The 16361-nt window shown below is 38.8% G+C and overlaps 1 protein-coding gene across 2 annotated transcripts in view; it reads left to right on the forward strand.

The window, feature by feature from the left end:
• hhip (hedgehog interacting protein) overlaps positions 1-16361 on the forward strand; it is an 81173-nt gene that overhangs the window by 46828 nt on the left and 17984 nt on the right. For both annotated transcript variants that reach the window (XM_061922957.1, XM_061922958.1), the window contains exons 5-11: positions 4282-4433; positions 7387-7560; positions 7643-7786; positions 7880-7998; positions 9335-9458; positions 10249-10394; positions 11146-11227. In XM_061922957.1, coding sequence (XP_061778941.1) covers positions 4282-4433; positions 7387-7560; positions 7643-7786; positions 7880-7998; positions 9335-9458; positions 10249-10394; positions 11146-11227 — 941 coding nt within the window. The remainder of the gene's footprint in view (positions 1-4281; positions 4434-7386; positions 7561-7642; positions 7787-7879; positions 7999-9334; positions 9459-10248; positions 10395-11145; positions 11228-16361) is intronic.

Here is a 16361-nt window from a genome sequence, read left to right on the forward strand (position 1 = left end):
CTCATCTAAAGCCCAGACAAAGGTCAAAGGCACAATGAGACATTAATTATATAACATCTCTCGATCCCGGCGCTTCATTTTACTCAACATTCTGCAGAGTTTTGTGAGTGTGCGGACTACGCCAAAGTCGGCGCCCCAGAGAACACAAGTGAAGGGAAGCAAGGAATGCAGCAGCAACAGGTGTTTGTGACAAATGAAAAGATAATACCTTGAAAGATTCATTCGGAGTACCACCCCCCGCCCCCGCCTGACTGGAAGCATGTTGACAGATGCTGTATTTAGTGCTCTATAAAGGGATGGCTATAGTAATGAAGCAATCCAAGGAGTTATTAGCAAGGGAGCAAATAGTTCAGTCCATTGCAACACCGTTTATCTTGGGTGTCACCCCTTGGACTTGGATCACGGCCTCTTTGGAATTGCGGTTACCTTTGGTTTATTTTAGAGATACGGGTCGCTTCACCTCCACATTCAGCATATGGAGCCAGCATCTCAACGTGAGGCTTTTCGGACAATAAAACATTCTGACATTCTCCTGGCGCAGTAATCCTCTGTCTTATGAATCGTTCATCCTCTCCCAAATACCTCCTCTTTTTATTTGACTTCAGCGAGCCACTATCTAGTCAGACTCTCTGCCTGTTTGGGATTGTATCACCAACTTTCACAACACTTCCCTTCATATTGCGATTGATTGAACCCCTGCGGTTTATGGTGTGGGTCTCTGCTGTTGCTCATCGTTACTTCTGTTGCATTCCTTAGCGGCGAGTCATCCGTTTTTGATTCCACATGTGGGCCGTGTCACCGTCTGCCCCTGACAACTTCCAAACAGAACTCAGAGTTGCAGTAAACCACCATATGATGTGTAATCTCAGGGTTGTCACATCAGTCCAATACATGCATTTTTTTCCTGGATTATTTCAAAATACGCTTGAAAGAGAATTCCCGGTTGATGCGGCAGAGACATTTGTTGCATGACTATTTGCTGAGAATAAGAACCCTTGAGGTCAAACGGAGTCTGTTTTCCGGTATACTGACTCGTCGATTCCAAAACAGTTTTGTCATTGGAAATCATAGAAATAATCAAGATTTAGATAATTTATTTTCATGATCAAAAAACTTTGAACTGTTTAGAAAATGTTTACGAGCAAGTAAGACCGGATGTTTTGGTCAGATCTTAGTGGGTTCAATGTGGCTTTCACTACGCCAACTAGTGGACTCGTGACCCAAATTTTTGCTCTTAACCAAAGCGTAACAATTAGTCGAGAGACTGCTTGTGTCCCGAACAATTTGTAAGCTGGGTCACTCATATAGCGAGGTACCACTGTATAACTGCTGTATCATCAATCAATCAATCAATGTTTATTTATATAGCCCTAAATTACAAGTGTCTCAAAGGGCTGCACAAGCCACAACGACATCCTCGGTACAAAGCCCACATAAGGGCAAGGAAAAACTCACCCCAGTGGGACGTCGATGTGAATGACTATGAGAAACCTTGGAGAGGACCGCATATGTGGGTAACCTCCCCCCCCCTCTAGGGGAGACCGAATGCAATGGATGTCGAGTGGGTCTGACAGAATATTGTGAGAGTCCAGTCCATAGTGGATCCAACATAATAGTAAGAGTCCAGTCCATAGTGGGGCCAGCAGGACACCATCCCGAGCGGAGACGGGTCAGCAGCGCAGAGATGTTCCCAGCCGATGCACAGGCGAGCGGTCCACCCCCGGTCCCGACTTTGGACAGCCAGCACTTCATCCATGGCCACCGGACCAGAGGAGAAAAGAAAAGAAACGGCAGATCAACTGGTCTAAAAGGGGGGTCTATTTAAAGGCTAGAGTATACAAATGAGTTTTAAGATGGGACTTAAATGCTTCTACTGAGGTAGCATCTCTAATTGTTACCGGGAGGGCATTCCATAGTACTGGAGCCCGAATAGAAAACGCTCTATAGCCCGCAGACTTTTTTTGGGCTCTGGGAATCACTAATAAGCCGGAGTTCTTTGAACGCAGATTTCTTGCCGGGACATATGGTACAATACAATCGACAAGATAGGACGGAGCTAGACTGTGTAGTATTTTATACGTAAGTAGTAAAACCTTAAAGTCACATCTTAAGTGCACAGGAAGCCAGTGCAGGTGAGCCAGTATAGGCGTAATATGATCAAACTTTCTTGTTCTTGTCAAAAGTCTAGCAGCCGCATTTTGTACCAATTGTAATCTTTTAATGCTAGACATAGGGAGACCCGAAAATAATACGTTACAGTAGTCGAGACGAGACGTAACGAACGCATGAATAATGATCTCAGCGTCGCTAGTGGATAAAATAGAACGAATTTTAGCGATATTACGGAGATGAAAGAAGGCCGTTTTAGTGACACTCTTAATGTGTGATTCAAACGAGAGAGTTGGGTAGAAGATAATACCCAGATTCTTTACTGATTCGCCTTGTGTAATTGTTTGGTTGTCAAATGTTAAGGTGGTATTATTAAATAAATGTCGGTGTTTAGCAGGACCGATAATCAGCATTTCCGTTTTCTTGGCGTTGAGTTGCAAGAAGTTAGCGGAAATCCATTGTTTAATACAATAAAACTAAAATACAATTAAACTACTCATTTTTTGGTCAAGATTTCACATTTTGAGAAATAGAGAGGCACGTTTTTTTACGTTATTTCAATTACATTTCAATTGATTTGGAACATGTTTAAACTTCACAAGCATGCATTTTTTTCAAGTGAGCAACCATTCAAAAAGAGTGGTCGAAGCAAGCACTTGGCAAGCAATTTTTAACGGTCGTAAAAGTGTAAAAATAAGTTCACTCCTATTGGCAACTGTATCAATAAATGATGGACCCATATGGAGCGTGTCCCTTCGCGTAAAGACTAAACATAGCTGAGTTTGTATTGTTGAACATTCCACCAACTGTCACTTAAGCCGTATTAAATTAAACAACTAGAACAGGTGTACCAATCTCATTAGCTACATTCCCATTTCTATTGCTATGGCTATCATCCCACCTGCCCTCTTTGCTGTCGTTGGTACAAAAAAGGCCCAAGGCAAGTTAAAATCGGCGGTTCAACGTCTAAACTTTAAGTTGTATATTTCCGAAAAATTATTAGTCGTTTGACTTTTATGAGGTTTAACTTAAAGAGTTTCAGTTGCATGCGTGTATGACGGTCACCTAACCTCTTTTTGTACGTCTTCTCTGAAAGAAAGTATGATAAAGGAAGCACAGAAAGCCATCAAGAACTTTTTTTTTTTCTAAACATTCTTCACACCTAAAGCCCGGCATTCTGTTCATTCTTTTGTCAAGAAGAAATAGTGAGCAGAGCGCAACATAAAGAAGGCCCAAGCTGTCTCGCCTCGCCTAGGGAACCAAATGCTATTGCTGATTATTACAGCTAACTATGACGGGAGGACCACCAGGGTAGTGACAAGCCACGGAGCCGCCTCCGGAGGGTGAGACAAAGGTTTACATATTACACAAGCAATTTAGATGTTTTCTAAACATGTTGCCAAGACAGTGGGAGTTGGCAGCCCTTTTCCTTATTTAACTTTTTTTTTTTTTTTTTTTTTACTCTTACCCCCGTCCCCGCCCCTTTAAGCTGTGAATTTTGCATGCATTTTGTGTAAACCAGGAAAGCTCTAGGAGCAGTGGAGGGGGCGGGGGGGGGCAAAAAGCAGCAGAGTTGAAGCACTTTTTGTGCTATCTATGAACTGTGAGTGAGCTAATAAATTCTTTGACCCACTCAGCACGGCATTCACGGATATCCCCCAAAGATTACACACACAAATCACCGCACAATGAAGGCCACCTTGAGGGCCCAGGCGTCACAGGGGACCCCGACCCTGAGGACAAGCGCACATAACCAAGCTGCAGTGGGAGGAGGCGTAGGAGGTGGGAGGGGGTGGCGGCGGCTGCAACTTCGCTCCGAGTCAAATGCTTTATAATGGTTGGTAATGGTATATTCAAGGAGGTTGGTGAAGGTGTGAAGTGAAACAGGCGAGGTTTGAAAAGGAAGAATGAGAGAATGCTCGGGGTGTCAAAGGGAATGTGATGGATAAATAAAAAGAGGGATTAGAGGCGTTGAAGAAACCAAAAGGGGGCTGGAGGGTGATGGGTGTGCGTGGGGGGCGGTTGCATGTGCACAGCCTCGGCCATGATGAAGATGGCCGACGGGAGAGAAGAGTTTGTGGGGGGGAGTGATTCCGAACCCACACGACCAAGCAGAGGCCGAGGCGGGACATAATTAACTCCTGGATCTTTTGTGCTTCCATCTGACTGCAGGGAGGAGATGAAAGGGGCCTGCTAAGCCTGGCATTCCATCCCAATTATAAGAAGAATGGCAAGCTCTACGTCTCATACACCACCAACCAAGAGCGCTGGGCCATTGGGCCGCACGACCACATTCTCCGTGTGGTTGAGTACACCGTGTCGAGGTAATGAGAGACGTGTGAGCACTTTTATACCAGTCACTCAAAGACTGAATAGACACCACAGCCTCGGTCGCAGTCACTACGAAGCAATTGTTTGCATTTTTATTCAAAATACACACGTTTTATGTTTTAACATTTGTCAAGTGCAATGTAGAGTGCAACATGCACTTTTTTTTAAAGTAAAATTTATTTGCTAAATTTCATACACCGTTAATGCTCCGAGTTGATCTTCATCCAAAATATAGTAGACCACATTATTTTGTGCATTAGCCAGCAAAACACTGTAAAGGAGTATATGTTGCTAAAATAATATCCTACTATTGCGAGGGGGGGAAAAAGAATGGAAAGCAAATTGTAACATAAAGAGAAACAACTTGTATTGGTGTGAGGAGGGAAAATGTGTTTGACAAAAATATAGGCATAATAAAAAAAAGGTGAAATTCTAGCTTTTCTAAAAAAGAATTCAAACTTTTACAAATTTATATGGCAAAAATGTAAAAGCTGTACTGTTAGAAGAATGAAAGTCCAATACAAGAAACATAGTTTAGTTATGCAAGAACATGGTCATGATATTAAAAGGGAAAAAAAGCTCAAACAAATCATAATTTTACGCGGAAAAAAAAGGATGAACCTTCTGCGCAATTTTTTTCTTATACAATTAAGACTTTGTTTTGTAACTTAACTTTTTCCACTTAATACATTTTTTTTATATTCAGTGTGTAGTAGCTGGAGTACCTCTTGTCAAAATACACCTAAATACCAAAGGTTGACAGTTGTACTTTTTTAACCCTTCACACCCTCTAGTGGCTAACATACTGCATTTAATTTTGATACAGCAGCGTGTTAAATTATATATATATATATATATATATATATATATATATATATATATATATATATATATATATATATATATATATATATATATATATATATATATGTATATATATATGTATATATATATATATATATATATATATGTATATATATATATATATATGTATATATATATATATATATATATATATATATATGTATATATATATATATATATATATATATATGTATATATATATATATATATGTATATATATATATATATATATATATATATATATATATATATATATGTATATATATATATATATATGTATATATATATATATATGTATATATATATATATATGTATATATATATATATATATATATATATATATATATGTATGTATATATATATGTATATATATATATATATGTATATATATATATATGTATATATATATATATATATATATATATATGTATATACATATATATGTATATGTGTGTGTATATATATGTGTATGTATATATGTGTGTATATATGTATATGTGTATATATATATGTATGTATATATATATTATGTATATACATATTAATATGTGTATGTGTATATATATATATACATATGTATATATATTATATATGTATGTGTATGTATATATATATGTATATATTATATATACATATTATATATATATATATATATATATACACATATATATATGTAAGTATATATACACTATATATGCACTACCATGAGCTTATGTAACAAAATGTCGTTCTTATCTGTGCTGTAAAGTTCAAATTTGAATGACAATAAAAAGGAAGTCTAAGTCTAATATATATATGTATATATATATATATTATATATATGTATGTATGTACTGTATGTATGTATGTATACACACACATGTGTGTGTATAAATATATATATATGTATAAGTATATATATATATAATATATATATATATATATATATATATATATATATATATATATATATATATATATATATATATATATATATATATATATATATATATATATAGTTTTTGTTTTGCAATTGTGCCAGCTTCTAATAAAATGTGTATGGAAACTTTTTGCAAGTTTTAGTATCAGCCACCACACATAGTCGTACACCGAATTTGAAAAGCGTTCCACAAAATCCTGGACTGATTTGAGACTATTATATAATTGCCTATAAAAATCCCAACACTGTAGTTTGCCACAGTCTCCAAAATGAGGTGTTAAGGAGCAATAAAAGGTTAAAAGTCTCAAAAAGTACTCTGTGGATTAGGAAAGTGTGTCACACATCTCCACAGACTTGTGTGTAGTATTGTTACAACATATGTGTCAACCATATGTGTTTGCTTGTTGCAGTGTAGAATATTTGCAATTAAAAAATGCAACTACATTTGACTTAATGGTAAAATCTTCTCTACAGTTTTGGCACACTGTCTTGCATTAGCCTGAATTTAATTAGAGGATTTGGTGGCCATTTTAGAGTGTCATTACTGTATTATTTGTATTGTTTCTTGTCTATGCATGTTCTCATGTCCTCATCCAGGTCATTGTATTCTCAATGCATTTAATTGATTGCAACTAAAAGTGGGAATCATTCGATTACGATTACGATTCAGGAGCTACAATTGGATTAAAAATCGATTATTGATACATCTTTATTTATATATATATATCGATGCAGTTTTACATTTCTTTTTGTTTCACTAAATAAGCGTTTATCACTTGCCCTACTATAAAGGAGCTTGTCAGATCTCTCGGCAAGGTGGCTCGCTGCAGCCCGCCACATTTTAGAACTGTCTGCATTACTTTATTTACAACAAATACATCAATTATTGATTATTGACATTTGCTAATCGATTCTATAATCATCCATGTCCGAATGGCAATGCATCAAAAAATTTATTATTTCCCCCACCTCTAATTACAACTGGACTGTTTTTTGTCTTAGAAGACATTTGGCCTCTCATTCTTTTTTCTTTAAAATTGAGGATCTTTTAAACACCCAAAAAGAAGGAATTAAAAACATTTTACTACAAAATACAATGCATGATATCGTCCATGCCTCATCTGTAGATGGTTTGGCATTCATTTGTGTTTGTTTGCCTTAGGAAAAACCCAAACCAGGTGGATATCAGGACCATTCGAATGTTGATGGAAGTGGCCGAACTGCACCGCAAACATCTCGGCGGCCAGCTTCTGTTCAGCCCCGAGGGTCTCCTGTACATCGTCTTAGGAGATGGTATGATAACACTGGATGATATGGAAGAGATGGACGGACTCAGGTGAGGTTGAAGTTAATATGGTTAAATGTGCTTTTGCCAAGATGGAAAACTTCTCGCTCTCATGTTTCGTTGTTGTCTTTAGTGATTTCACAGGCTCCATGCTAAGGGTTGACGTGGACACAGACACTTGTACATCCCCCTATTCTATACCACGGGATAACCCCTACTTCAACAGCACCAACCAGCCTCCTGAGATCTTTGCTCATGGCTTACATGACCCAGGCAGGTTGGTCAAAAACACACAACCATGGACGTCACACTAATATAACTATCTTTTGTAGTTATTTTGTGGTCATTCTTGGGATTCTGTGTTCCGTAGGTGCGCGGTGGATCGTCTCCAGACGGAGAACGGGAGTCTCCTCATGCTCTGTACTGATGCAAGTGACAAAAACTCCACAACAGGCAGAATTTTGGAGATTTGGAAAGGGAAAGATTATGGTTAGTTCAAGTCTCCTGAATGGTGCCCATACTGTACATACAGTATGTACTGCTTGTGCCTGGAGTCTTTGGGACTTACTGGGTTCCATAGCCTATATTCTTGATATAAATATTGTTTGACATGGAGTGCTTAAAATCCCCAGAACAACATACAAACTTACGGATCTCTATCTTTATGTATAAACGGCGTTCTGGCAAAAAGTTAAACAATCTGGGACATCTGCCGAGGTTGTGAAGGGTAAAAGGTAGGCTACAGAGAGATTCCCTGCCTTGTGGAATCCTGATATGCCAATGGGACTGCAAAATTGTGTCTGCACTTAAGATTTAGAGCTATCAAAGGTAATAACTGCTGAGATGACAGCTTTGCATTGTTGAAAACTCTCAGAGGGTGCACCGCTCGCAGTGAGAAAATAAGAATGGGCGGCGACATCTCCAACAGTTTTTTTACCCCACTTTTCTTCACAAATAAATGACGGGTGTTTGTCTTAATAACTATGACTGGCAACTGGAGTATATACTTTGCCCCCCTCTGAAGGATGGTCTCTGACATTAGCCAATTATCTAAACGAAAGTAATTTACCGCAGGGAAATCAGCACGCCAGCCTCCATTCATATTTCTCTTTGCCAAAGACAACTGCAATCCAAAAATAAAGTCGTATTACATCAGTGTCAAACTTGTGGACCGCCAAGGTCCATGTAGTATGTCTCTGAGATGTTGTAGAGAGTGTCCAAAGGCAGAATCTTAACATTTCTTCCACTGTCCTTTTCACAAACCTATCATTATCATGATACTACTTAAGTTCTTAAGCCCTTTTCTTGATGCCTTAAATACTGTATGTATTACATTGTCAGCCAACAAACCTTTTTAGATGTAAATGTCCCATTAGGGCTGGGTTAAAGTATATGTATATTTATATACCAGCATTTGATATCGATAATGTGGACGCACAAGTAGAAATATATATTTTTTTTTAAATAAATGTGGCATTATCATTGGCAGAATACTGCAATAATGAATATGTTGCGAGTTATTCTGCAATCCCCAGCACTATTTTCACTGCATCATAACATTCGAGGATACTGTACATGGCTTACCCTGTTGCCAGTCTCCTCTTTCTTATTGCCCTCAGTCTCCTCTCAGATAACATTCTTACTGTACTATTTTCATTTGAAAATGAAACCTAGGCACATAGCGCCATACAATAGTTACTCAATGTTAACCACAGGGAATGGGTCACTCTTTCTGTCGTAGCATTTAATGAAAACATGGAACGATTCCTGTAACAGCGAAGTGACTTTGAACCAAAAAAATGTAATCCCCTTTTCCCCCGTGCAGAGATTGAGCCCTCCGTCTATGACCTGCAGTCCATTGGAGGAGCACCACCAGTTGGGGGCTTTATCTACAGGGGCTGCCAGTCGAGGAGATTGTATGGCAGTTACGTGTTTGGAGATAAGCTTGGGTAAGGGGAACTGTACTACACCATATTTCAGCAACAGTACAAAACTTACACTTCTGTTTTTAAGATTATTTGTAGTTTCTGGTGGCTATTTGATTTTTATAGTCTGGCATTTACTGAGATGAGCATAGAATGTCCTTTTCTCTCTCTCTCTCTCTTTCTCTCTCGTTCTCACCCTATTCAGACTGTCCCTTGCATCAAGTTGTGCCAGGGTAAATACAAAGTTCCAACCGCATGGGGGGAAAACAGGTTTTGTGTTACTTTCACCACAGCGGCACAGCCAGTTCAGTGTAATGGAGATTAGACATCCTGCCCAGCGCTGTTCACACTTTTCTTTCGTTTGTAATTCATCCTCGTTTGCTGATGTCAAACAGTGACGCTCGAGTAAGCAAATGACATAAAACGTCGGGGAAAAAAGTCATTCTCAGGATTAGGTTTGAAACACAATGTGCGGTCGGTTAATTATCCAAACCAATTTGGCGGCTAAACAAAGGTATAAAACTAGCAACAGAGTCTGAATTGACACAATGTAAGATAGTGGGGTTGAAAAGTAAATTAACAGGTCCCATGTACCGTATTGTACCATACCGTGTCTGCACTGTCTGTCGTTGTAAAGATATGACATTAAAGGTAATAACAGGCCACCATTGCAGTGAAACACATGACGTCTATTTAAGGTTGTGCAATTTTATTGGATTTCATTCCTTCACTCACTCAAGTGATTTACACACCTAGCGATTTCATTGAGGTTACGCTGTGAGTAAGAGTGGAAACTACTTTTTGTTTGTCCCAGAAACCTTCGGATTCTCCAGAAGTCCTCAATAACGCCATCGGCACTGAGTGACCAGTGGCTGGAGAAGCCACTCTGCCTGGGCACAGCCGGGTCTTGTGGCTCCACGCTCGTCGGACACATCCTGGGATTTGGAGAAGACGAATTGGGTTAGTATATCAATGAACATCTATGAGATCCCATTCTTGAATATTGTTGTTGCCTGTTACTCGAGAGACGTAAGAGAAGAATGACACTCTCCAAGAGACTTCTTATATTGTTTTGACATTAGGTCTGTGGCATGTTCCCAGCAGGATATTAAATGTGTACTTCTTACTGGATTGAATGTCTTTTCCCTAAAACAGCACGGCTAAATCCACAGTTCTTTCTTTTGAACATCGGGCCACCTACAACGCAGTGTTTTGCATGTCGTGTGTTGCCTTTTACTTAGGAGCACTAAAATCGAGTCGGGTGAAGTGAGGTGAGTGCCCTTATGTGATACAGAGAACATGATACCTGCTGGACCTCCCCAGTCATTTGCGGGATTATGAACTGTCAGCTCCAGTGTTTCTGATTAAGTTGAACACTCACTCAACGACAGCCGTCATAAACGAGTTATCGCAACTCTCACCAGCTGTCAAGAGTCACTGCTTTTTAAGGACTACTTTCGGTTTGCCACATTTGATTGTGATTTGCAAGCTGTGCGGGAATCCCGCTGGGGGGCCACGGTGGCTTACGTTTTGGGCGGGCATGTGTCCCACAGACACATGTTTACACTTTGTCCCCTTATGGAATTTAGCTGCGGGTTTGTTCCTCATTAAATTACCCGCATGGTTTCCCCACTCGTGAGTGTTAAATCCACCCATAAAAAGTATTTCACAGATGGACCATCTATAATTTGACCGTTTCCTTTTATTTCAGGAGAAGTCTACGTACTGGCGAGCAGTAAAAGCATGGCGCAGTCGCACAGCGGAAAACTCTACAAGTTGGTAGACCCGAAGAGGTAAAATTTCATAAAGTGGAACCTCCAAAGTCGAACGCAAGTTTTTCCCTTAGAACAGGCCTAGGCAATTATTTTTGACTCAGGGGGGGGGATTTAGAGAAAAAAATGTGTCTGGGGGCTGGTATATCTGATTTTTAGGAACATTTATACAAAACCTCACAATAATGTCTGATTGAATGCTAAAAAACGTTATGACAGACCGCCTTAAAAAACGGAGTGGAATTTAAATTTTTTTTCCTGAATGAGACACCCAGAATGTACATGAAAATAAAGAATGGGGGATTTACAATATTAACTATGAATGATAAAACACTGAATATTGACAACATATGAACGTCACACCCCGTCTTGATTGACATATTTTAAAATGCAACAAACACAGCAAAATATGAACGCGAAAAAACCCAACCTACAATCTGATGTATCACCTAAGCTTTAAAACTTTGTTGTGAAAATCTCCTTCCGCATCTGTCCCTGACACGCGCATTTCAGGCTGGCCACTCTGGAAACACTCTGTGGAAACACTCCCCACCCACACTGCTTGGTGCCTCGTCTGAGCTGCTGTGACTTAGATTACCATAGTAACTAATTACATTACCATAATAACTAATTAGATTACCATGGTAACAAATTAGATTACCATAGTAACTAATTACATTACCATAGTAACTAGTATATAATGCAAAAGCGCAGATTCCAACCATTGAAATACTTTGTATAGTTCAAGACTTACGGTAATTTGAAAACTTCTCTGCACATCATATTGGCAGCTACACTTTCCATCTTAATGATCTAAAAAAATTATTTGGGAATGTCTGGCGGGTCACATTGAAAAGCTTAAACGGGCCGCATGCCTTAATTTGCCCAGGTATGCCTTAGGAGATAATTTCATAAGCTCATAAAATATTATGAACTGTATATTGCTTAAAGGGGCCCTCTTTTGATAAATCTACTTTTCTTACCTATTGGTACCTGTTTTTGTGTAATTGTGAGTGCCTTGCACGCGTACGCCATTGTAATCCGCACTCTAGTCAAAAAGCTCCTTCTTTTTCGCTATCTTGTTGTGGGGCAGACTGGCTCATACATGCATCCACCGCTGTTGCCATTTCTAATACAAAATAGTAGGGGTGTGGGAAAAAATCGATTCTAATTCGAATCGTGATTCTCACGTTGTGCGATTCAGAATCGATTCTCATTTTTAAAAAATAGATTTTTTTTTTTTTTTTAATTTTAATTTTTTTTTTTTTAATTAATCAATCCAAAAAAACAATACACAGCAATACCATAACAATGCAATCCAATTCCAAAACCAAACTCGACCCAGCAACACTCAGAACAGCAATAAACAGCAATTGAGAGGAGACACAAACATGACACAGAACAAACCAAAAGTAGTGAAACAAAAATGAATATTATCAACAACAGTATCAATATTAGTAACAATTTCAACATAGCAGTGATTAAAAACCCCTCATTGACATTATCATTAGACATTTATAAAACATAAAAATGTGTCCAATATATTTCACAAAGATATAAGAAGTTATATGTTTGGTTCATTTAATAGTTAAAACAAATTTACATTATTGCAATCAGTTGATAAAACATTGTCCTTTACAATTATAAAAGCTTTTTACGAAAATCTACTACTCTGCTTGCATGTCAGCAGACTGGGGTAGATCCTGCTGAAATCCTACGTATTGAATGAACAGAGAATCGTTTTGAATTGGGAAAATATCGTTTTTGAATCGAGAATCACGTTGAATCGAAAAAAATCGATTTTGAATCGTATCGTGACCCCAAGAATCAATATTGAATCGAATCGTGGGACACCCAAAGATTCACAGCCCTACAAAATACCATATAGTTCGAACTTATATCTGTCAGTAGACTCGCTATGGAAGCGCTAAAAACTACAACAAAGTCGGCAGTAAACAAGACCGCCCACAAATCGGAGCATCCTGAAGAGGCGGTCAGAAAGCAGCTTGACAAACGGTCTGTAAAACATAATCCATGCAAAATGTTGACCAACAAACCACCATTACATGTTATGTAGATCACAAGGATTATTTTACCTCTTTAAAGTGGCGTTCGAAGATGTCTAACTAACATTAAATATGTAAATAACACTGAAAGAAGAAGAAAAAACTACTTACACTTTGAAAAAACGTCTAAATGAGTGAGGCTGTCACCTCGTAGCATCTTTTTAGGTGTTGCTGTAATTCACAATGATTTTTACATCAGTATTGGCTTGGTAGCATGTGTTTGTGTATGTGATTGATTATTATATTGCTCCTATTGTACTGAGCAGCCAGACTCTTCCTCCTGTCACGCAGGAGGTTCAATTTCTAGTAATTTATCATTCCACTGTTTACACTCTTCTGTGGTGATATTACAAAAAGCCAAAGAACAAGTAAAACACTTAGACGCTCACAGGATTTGCTGACATTCCGCAGGATGATGGTTTCAGCTATCATATGTTTGTATTTTTGCTGACTTAAGCACTTGGATCCTAAGTGTGGTTAAATATCTTTGAATAGGCAGAATTAGAGGCGAAGCTGCCATAGTAGAAGCGTACCCTATAAAATGACTGATGGAGACACGATCCGGCGACTGACGCTGACGCAACCCGTAAAGCTGCACTTAATCACACGTCTCCTAAATCCTCGCCACTTCCAGTTTTCCTTTCACTCCCATGGGCCAGCCTCTCGTCACACAGCCCACCTGCCTGGGCCAAAGCAAATGCGAGTGCCTGTAACAGGAGAGCGAGCGTTGCATTTCACTATGTTAGTGTCAGGTATTGCTAACGGCAACAATGCGGAGCTGGCTGGATTCTCGCTGGCAAATTACAGCGCGCTGGTTATTTTCAGAGCATTTGACAGCAGGTTTTATTTTGCTGAGAGTAAGGAAAAACACCAAGGCACCTGTTGTCCGGCCCGGCTACATTGACACTTATTTTATTTCAGCACATGCACAAACACATGCACATATATGTATACAATATACACTGTGGCGCTAAGCCCACCCTCCCTCACTTTGGGGTTCCGGTCAGAGAACACACGGTCATCAGATCAACTTTAATTGTACATTGTCAGGTGTACACAGTATATTACTTTAGTATCTGAAATACAGTACAATACAAAAATTCTGAACAATTTAGCTGCAGTTCAAAATTGTCTGTGGTGGGCTACCACAAATAAATGAATGTATGGGGAAAAGTGTACAGTAAAGTCCCAAATTATTCATATCATGACCATATTATGAGTTCAAGTGTTTATTAACTGATCATTTCTGACTGGAAGACTATTTGAGCACATATCATTGCATTAACATGGCTTTGAGTGGTGCAATTTAATAGTCAGGTGATGTTTATACTGTTCGTACATGTGTATCGAATGAAGTATTGACAGCGCTCCTTAACACTTTAGACGATAATCTATGTCCACACATTTCTAAAGTTTTAAATCATAGTCATTCTGAGTATTTTTTGAAAGATGTATGAAAAGTTTTTTTTTTATCCCGGTGGGTTTTAGTCATTGCTGCGAGTTGTCAGTGAACGGGTCAGGTTTTAACTTAAAACAGTCAAAATGCCTAACGCATAAGAAAATGCCTGAGATGAAATATTGCCTGGTAAATTAAGAGAGACAGATTAAATAGAACAGCAGACTGGGAATCACACTTGAAATATGTATGCAGCTGATCAGTCGCGGTTGACGACAGTGCCACCCAGGCGTTAGCGCAATTAATTACGCCGCAGATGTTTTAAAGGGGCCCCGATGACTTGCTCCGTATTTATGTTTTCTGGCGTAAGCGCTGGATGCATTTCTCCCTCCGTCAGAACAATTCTTTCCACCGTCAACTGGACTTGTTTAGTCTGCAGAGTCTGTGGCGTAGGAGTCTTGACTCCCGATACAGTCAGGCTTGGTTATTGGGATCTCCTTACGAGCAGGTCAGAGGCTAAAGTTTTAGTGTCGCATCCGCACTGTGTTTTTGATGAGGTTTTAAATTCTGAGGGGAATACGAGGAACCAATAGGAAGAGGCGCTAAAAAGGGCCCGCAGGGAAGCATTAGCTATAAAATCCTTCAGCCGTGTTTGTGTAAACATGTCTTGGCCAGATGACTTCATTTTGAGGTATTTGTTTGTCAGTTGAAGTGCGCCTCCAATAATAAATAGGCCACCATGCATTGAAACCTGCTGAGTGTGTGGGGTTGTGAAACCGAGAGACAAACAGCAAAGCGGTTGGTGGTTGGTGGTTTCACAGTGTGACTGAAATAATCACATTCTTATGATGACCTTCTGTTCCGATTACCTACACATCTACATACCCATAAATCCATCAGTCTTTTGTCATACTACTTATGAAAACTCAGCGCTTTTGTCCGCAATTCCAAACCCCAAAACTGCATTAGGTATGTCTTAATTGGGCATGACAAGAACCCAGAAAACATATAAATCAAATGTATGAGGTGACCTATACTGACTCATATTATTGTAATTGAAACTCAATCTTGTAGACTTGCTGCAGTAAAAACAATTTTTTTATCTGCATTTGCTACAATTTAACTAATCTATTATTTAATTATACAGACTAGAGGATACAAAACCATTTAATTAGGCATTTTTAGAGCGTTTTCACACGAGCACCCTTTAAACTGGTTTAATCAAACTTTCGGTCACTTCCTTTGTTGGTGGGGTTCGTTTAGTCAAGTGTGAATGCAGTAATCGAAATTGGGTGGAGGGCAGATTGAACAGTCTGATAAACCCCAACTCTGGTGTTGTTCGGTTGTTGTCCGACAAATTAGGCTTGACCCTAAACTGCATTTTGAAGTAGCGTACAAATGGCTGATTGAGTGTGGAATTCGATTTAGCTTATACTGTAGGCTGTTGATGAGACATCTTTTATTGATCGATTTCCCAGATTGTTGTTAAAGTTCCCAATTTATCTTTAGTAACAGAAAAAAACAGCCGAAAATCGACCAATTTTACAAAGCAACTGATTTAGACCGTAGACACTGAACTATAGCTCTATGACTAGGGTTTTTAATGATTCCGACTTTACGTTTCGGTTCCGGTTCTCGATAGGCATGGTCAACATAAAGGTTTGCGTGGTTAAAATTTCGGTGCTAAACAGAG

Source organism: Nerophis lumbriciformis, linkage group LG27, assembly GCF_033978685.3.
Source record: "Nerophis lumbriciformis linkage group LG27, RoL_Nlum_v2.1, whole genome shotgun sequence".
Classification (NCBI taxonomy): domain Eukaryota; kingdom Metazoa; phylum Chordata; class Actinopteri; order Syngnathiformes; family Syngnathidae; genus Nerophis; species Nerophis lumbriciformis.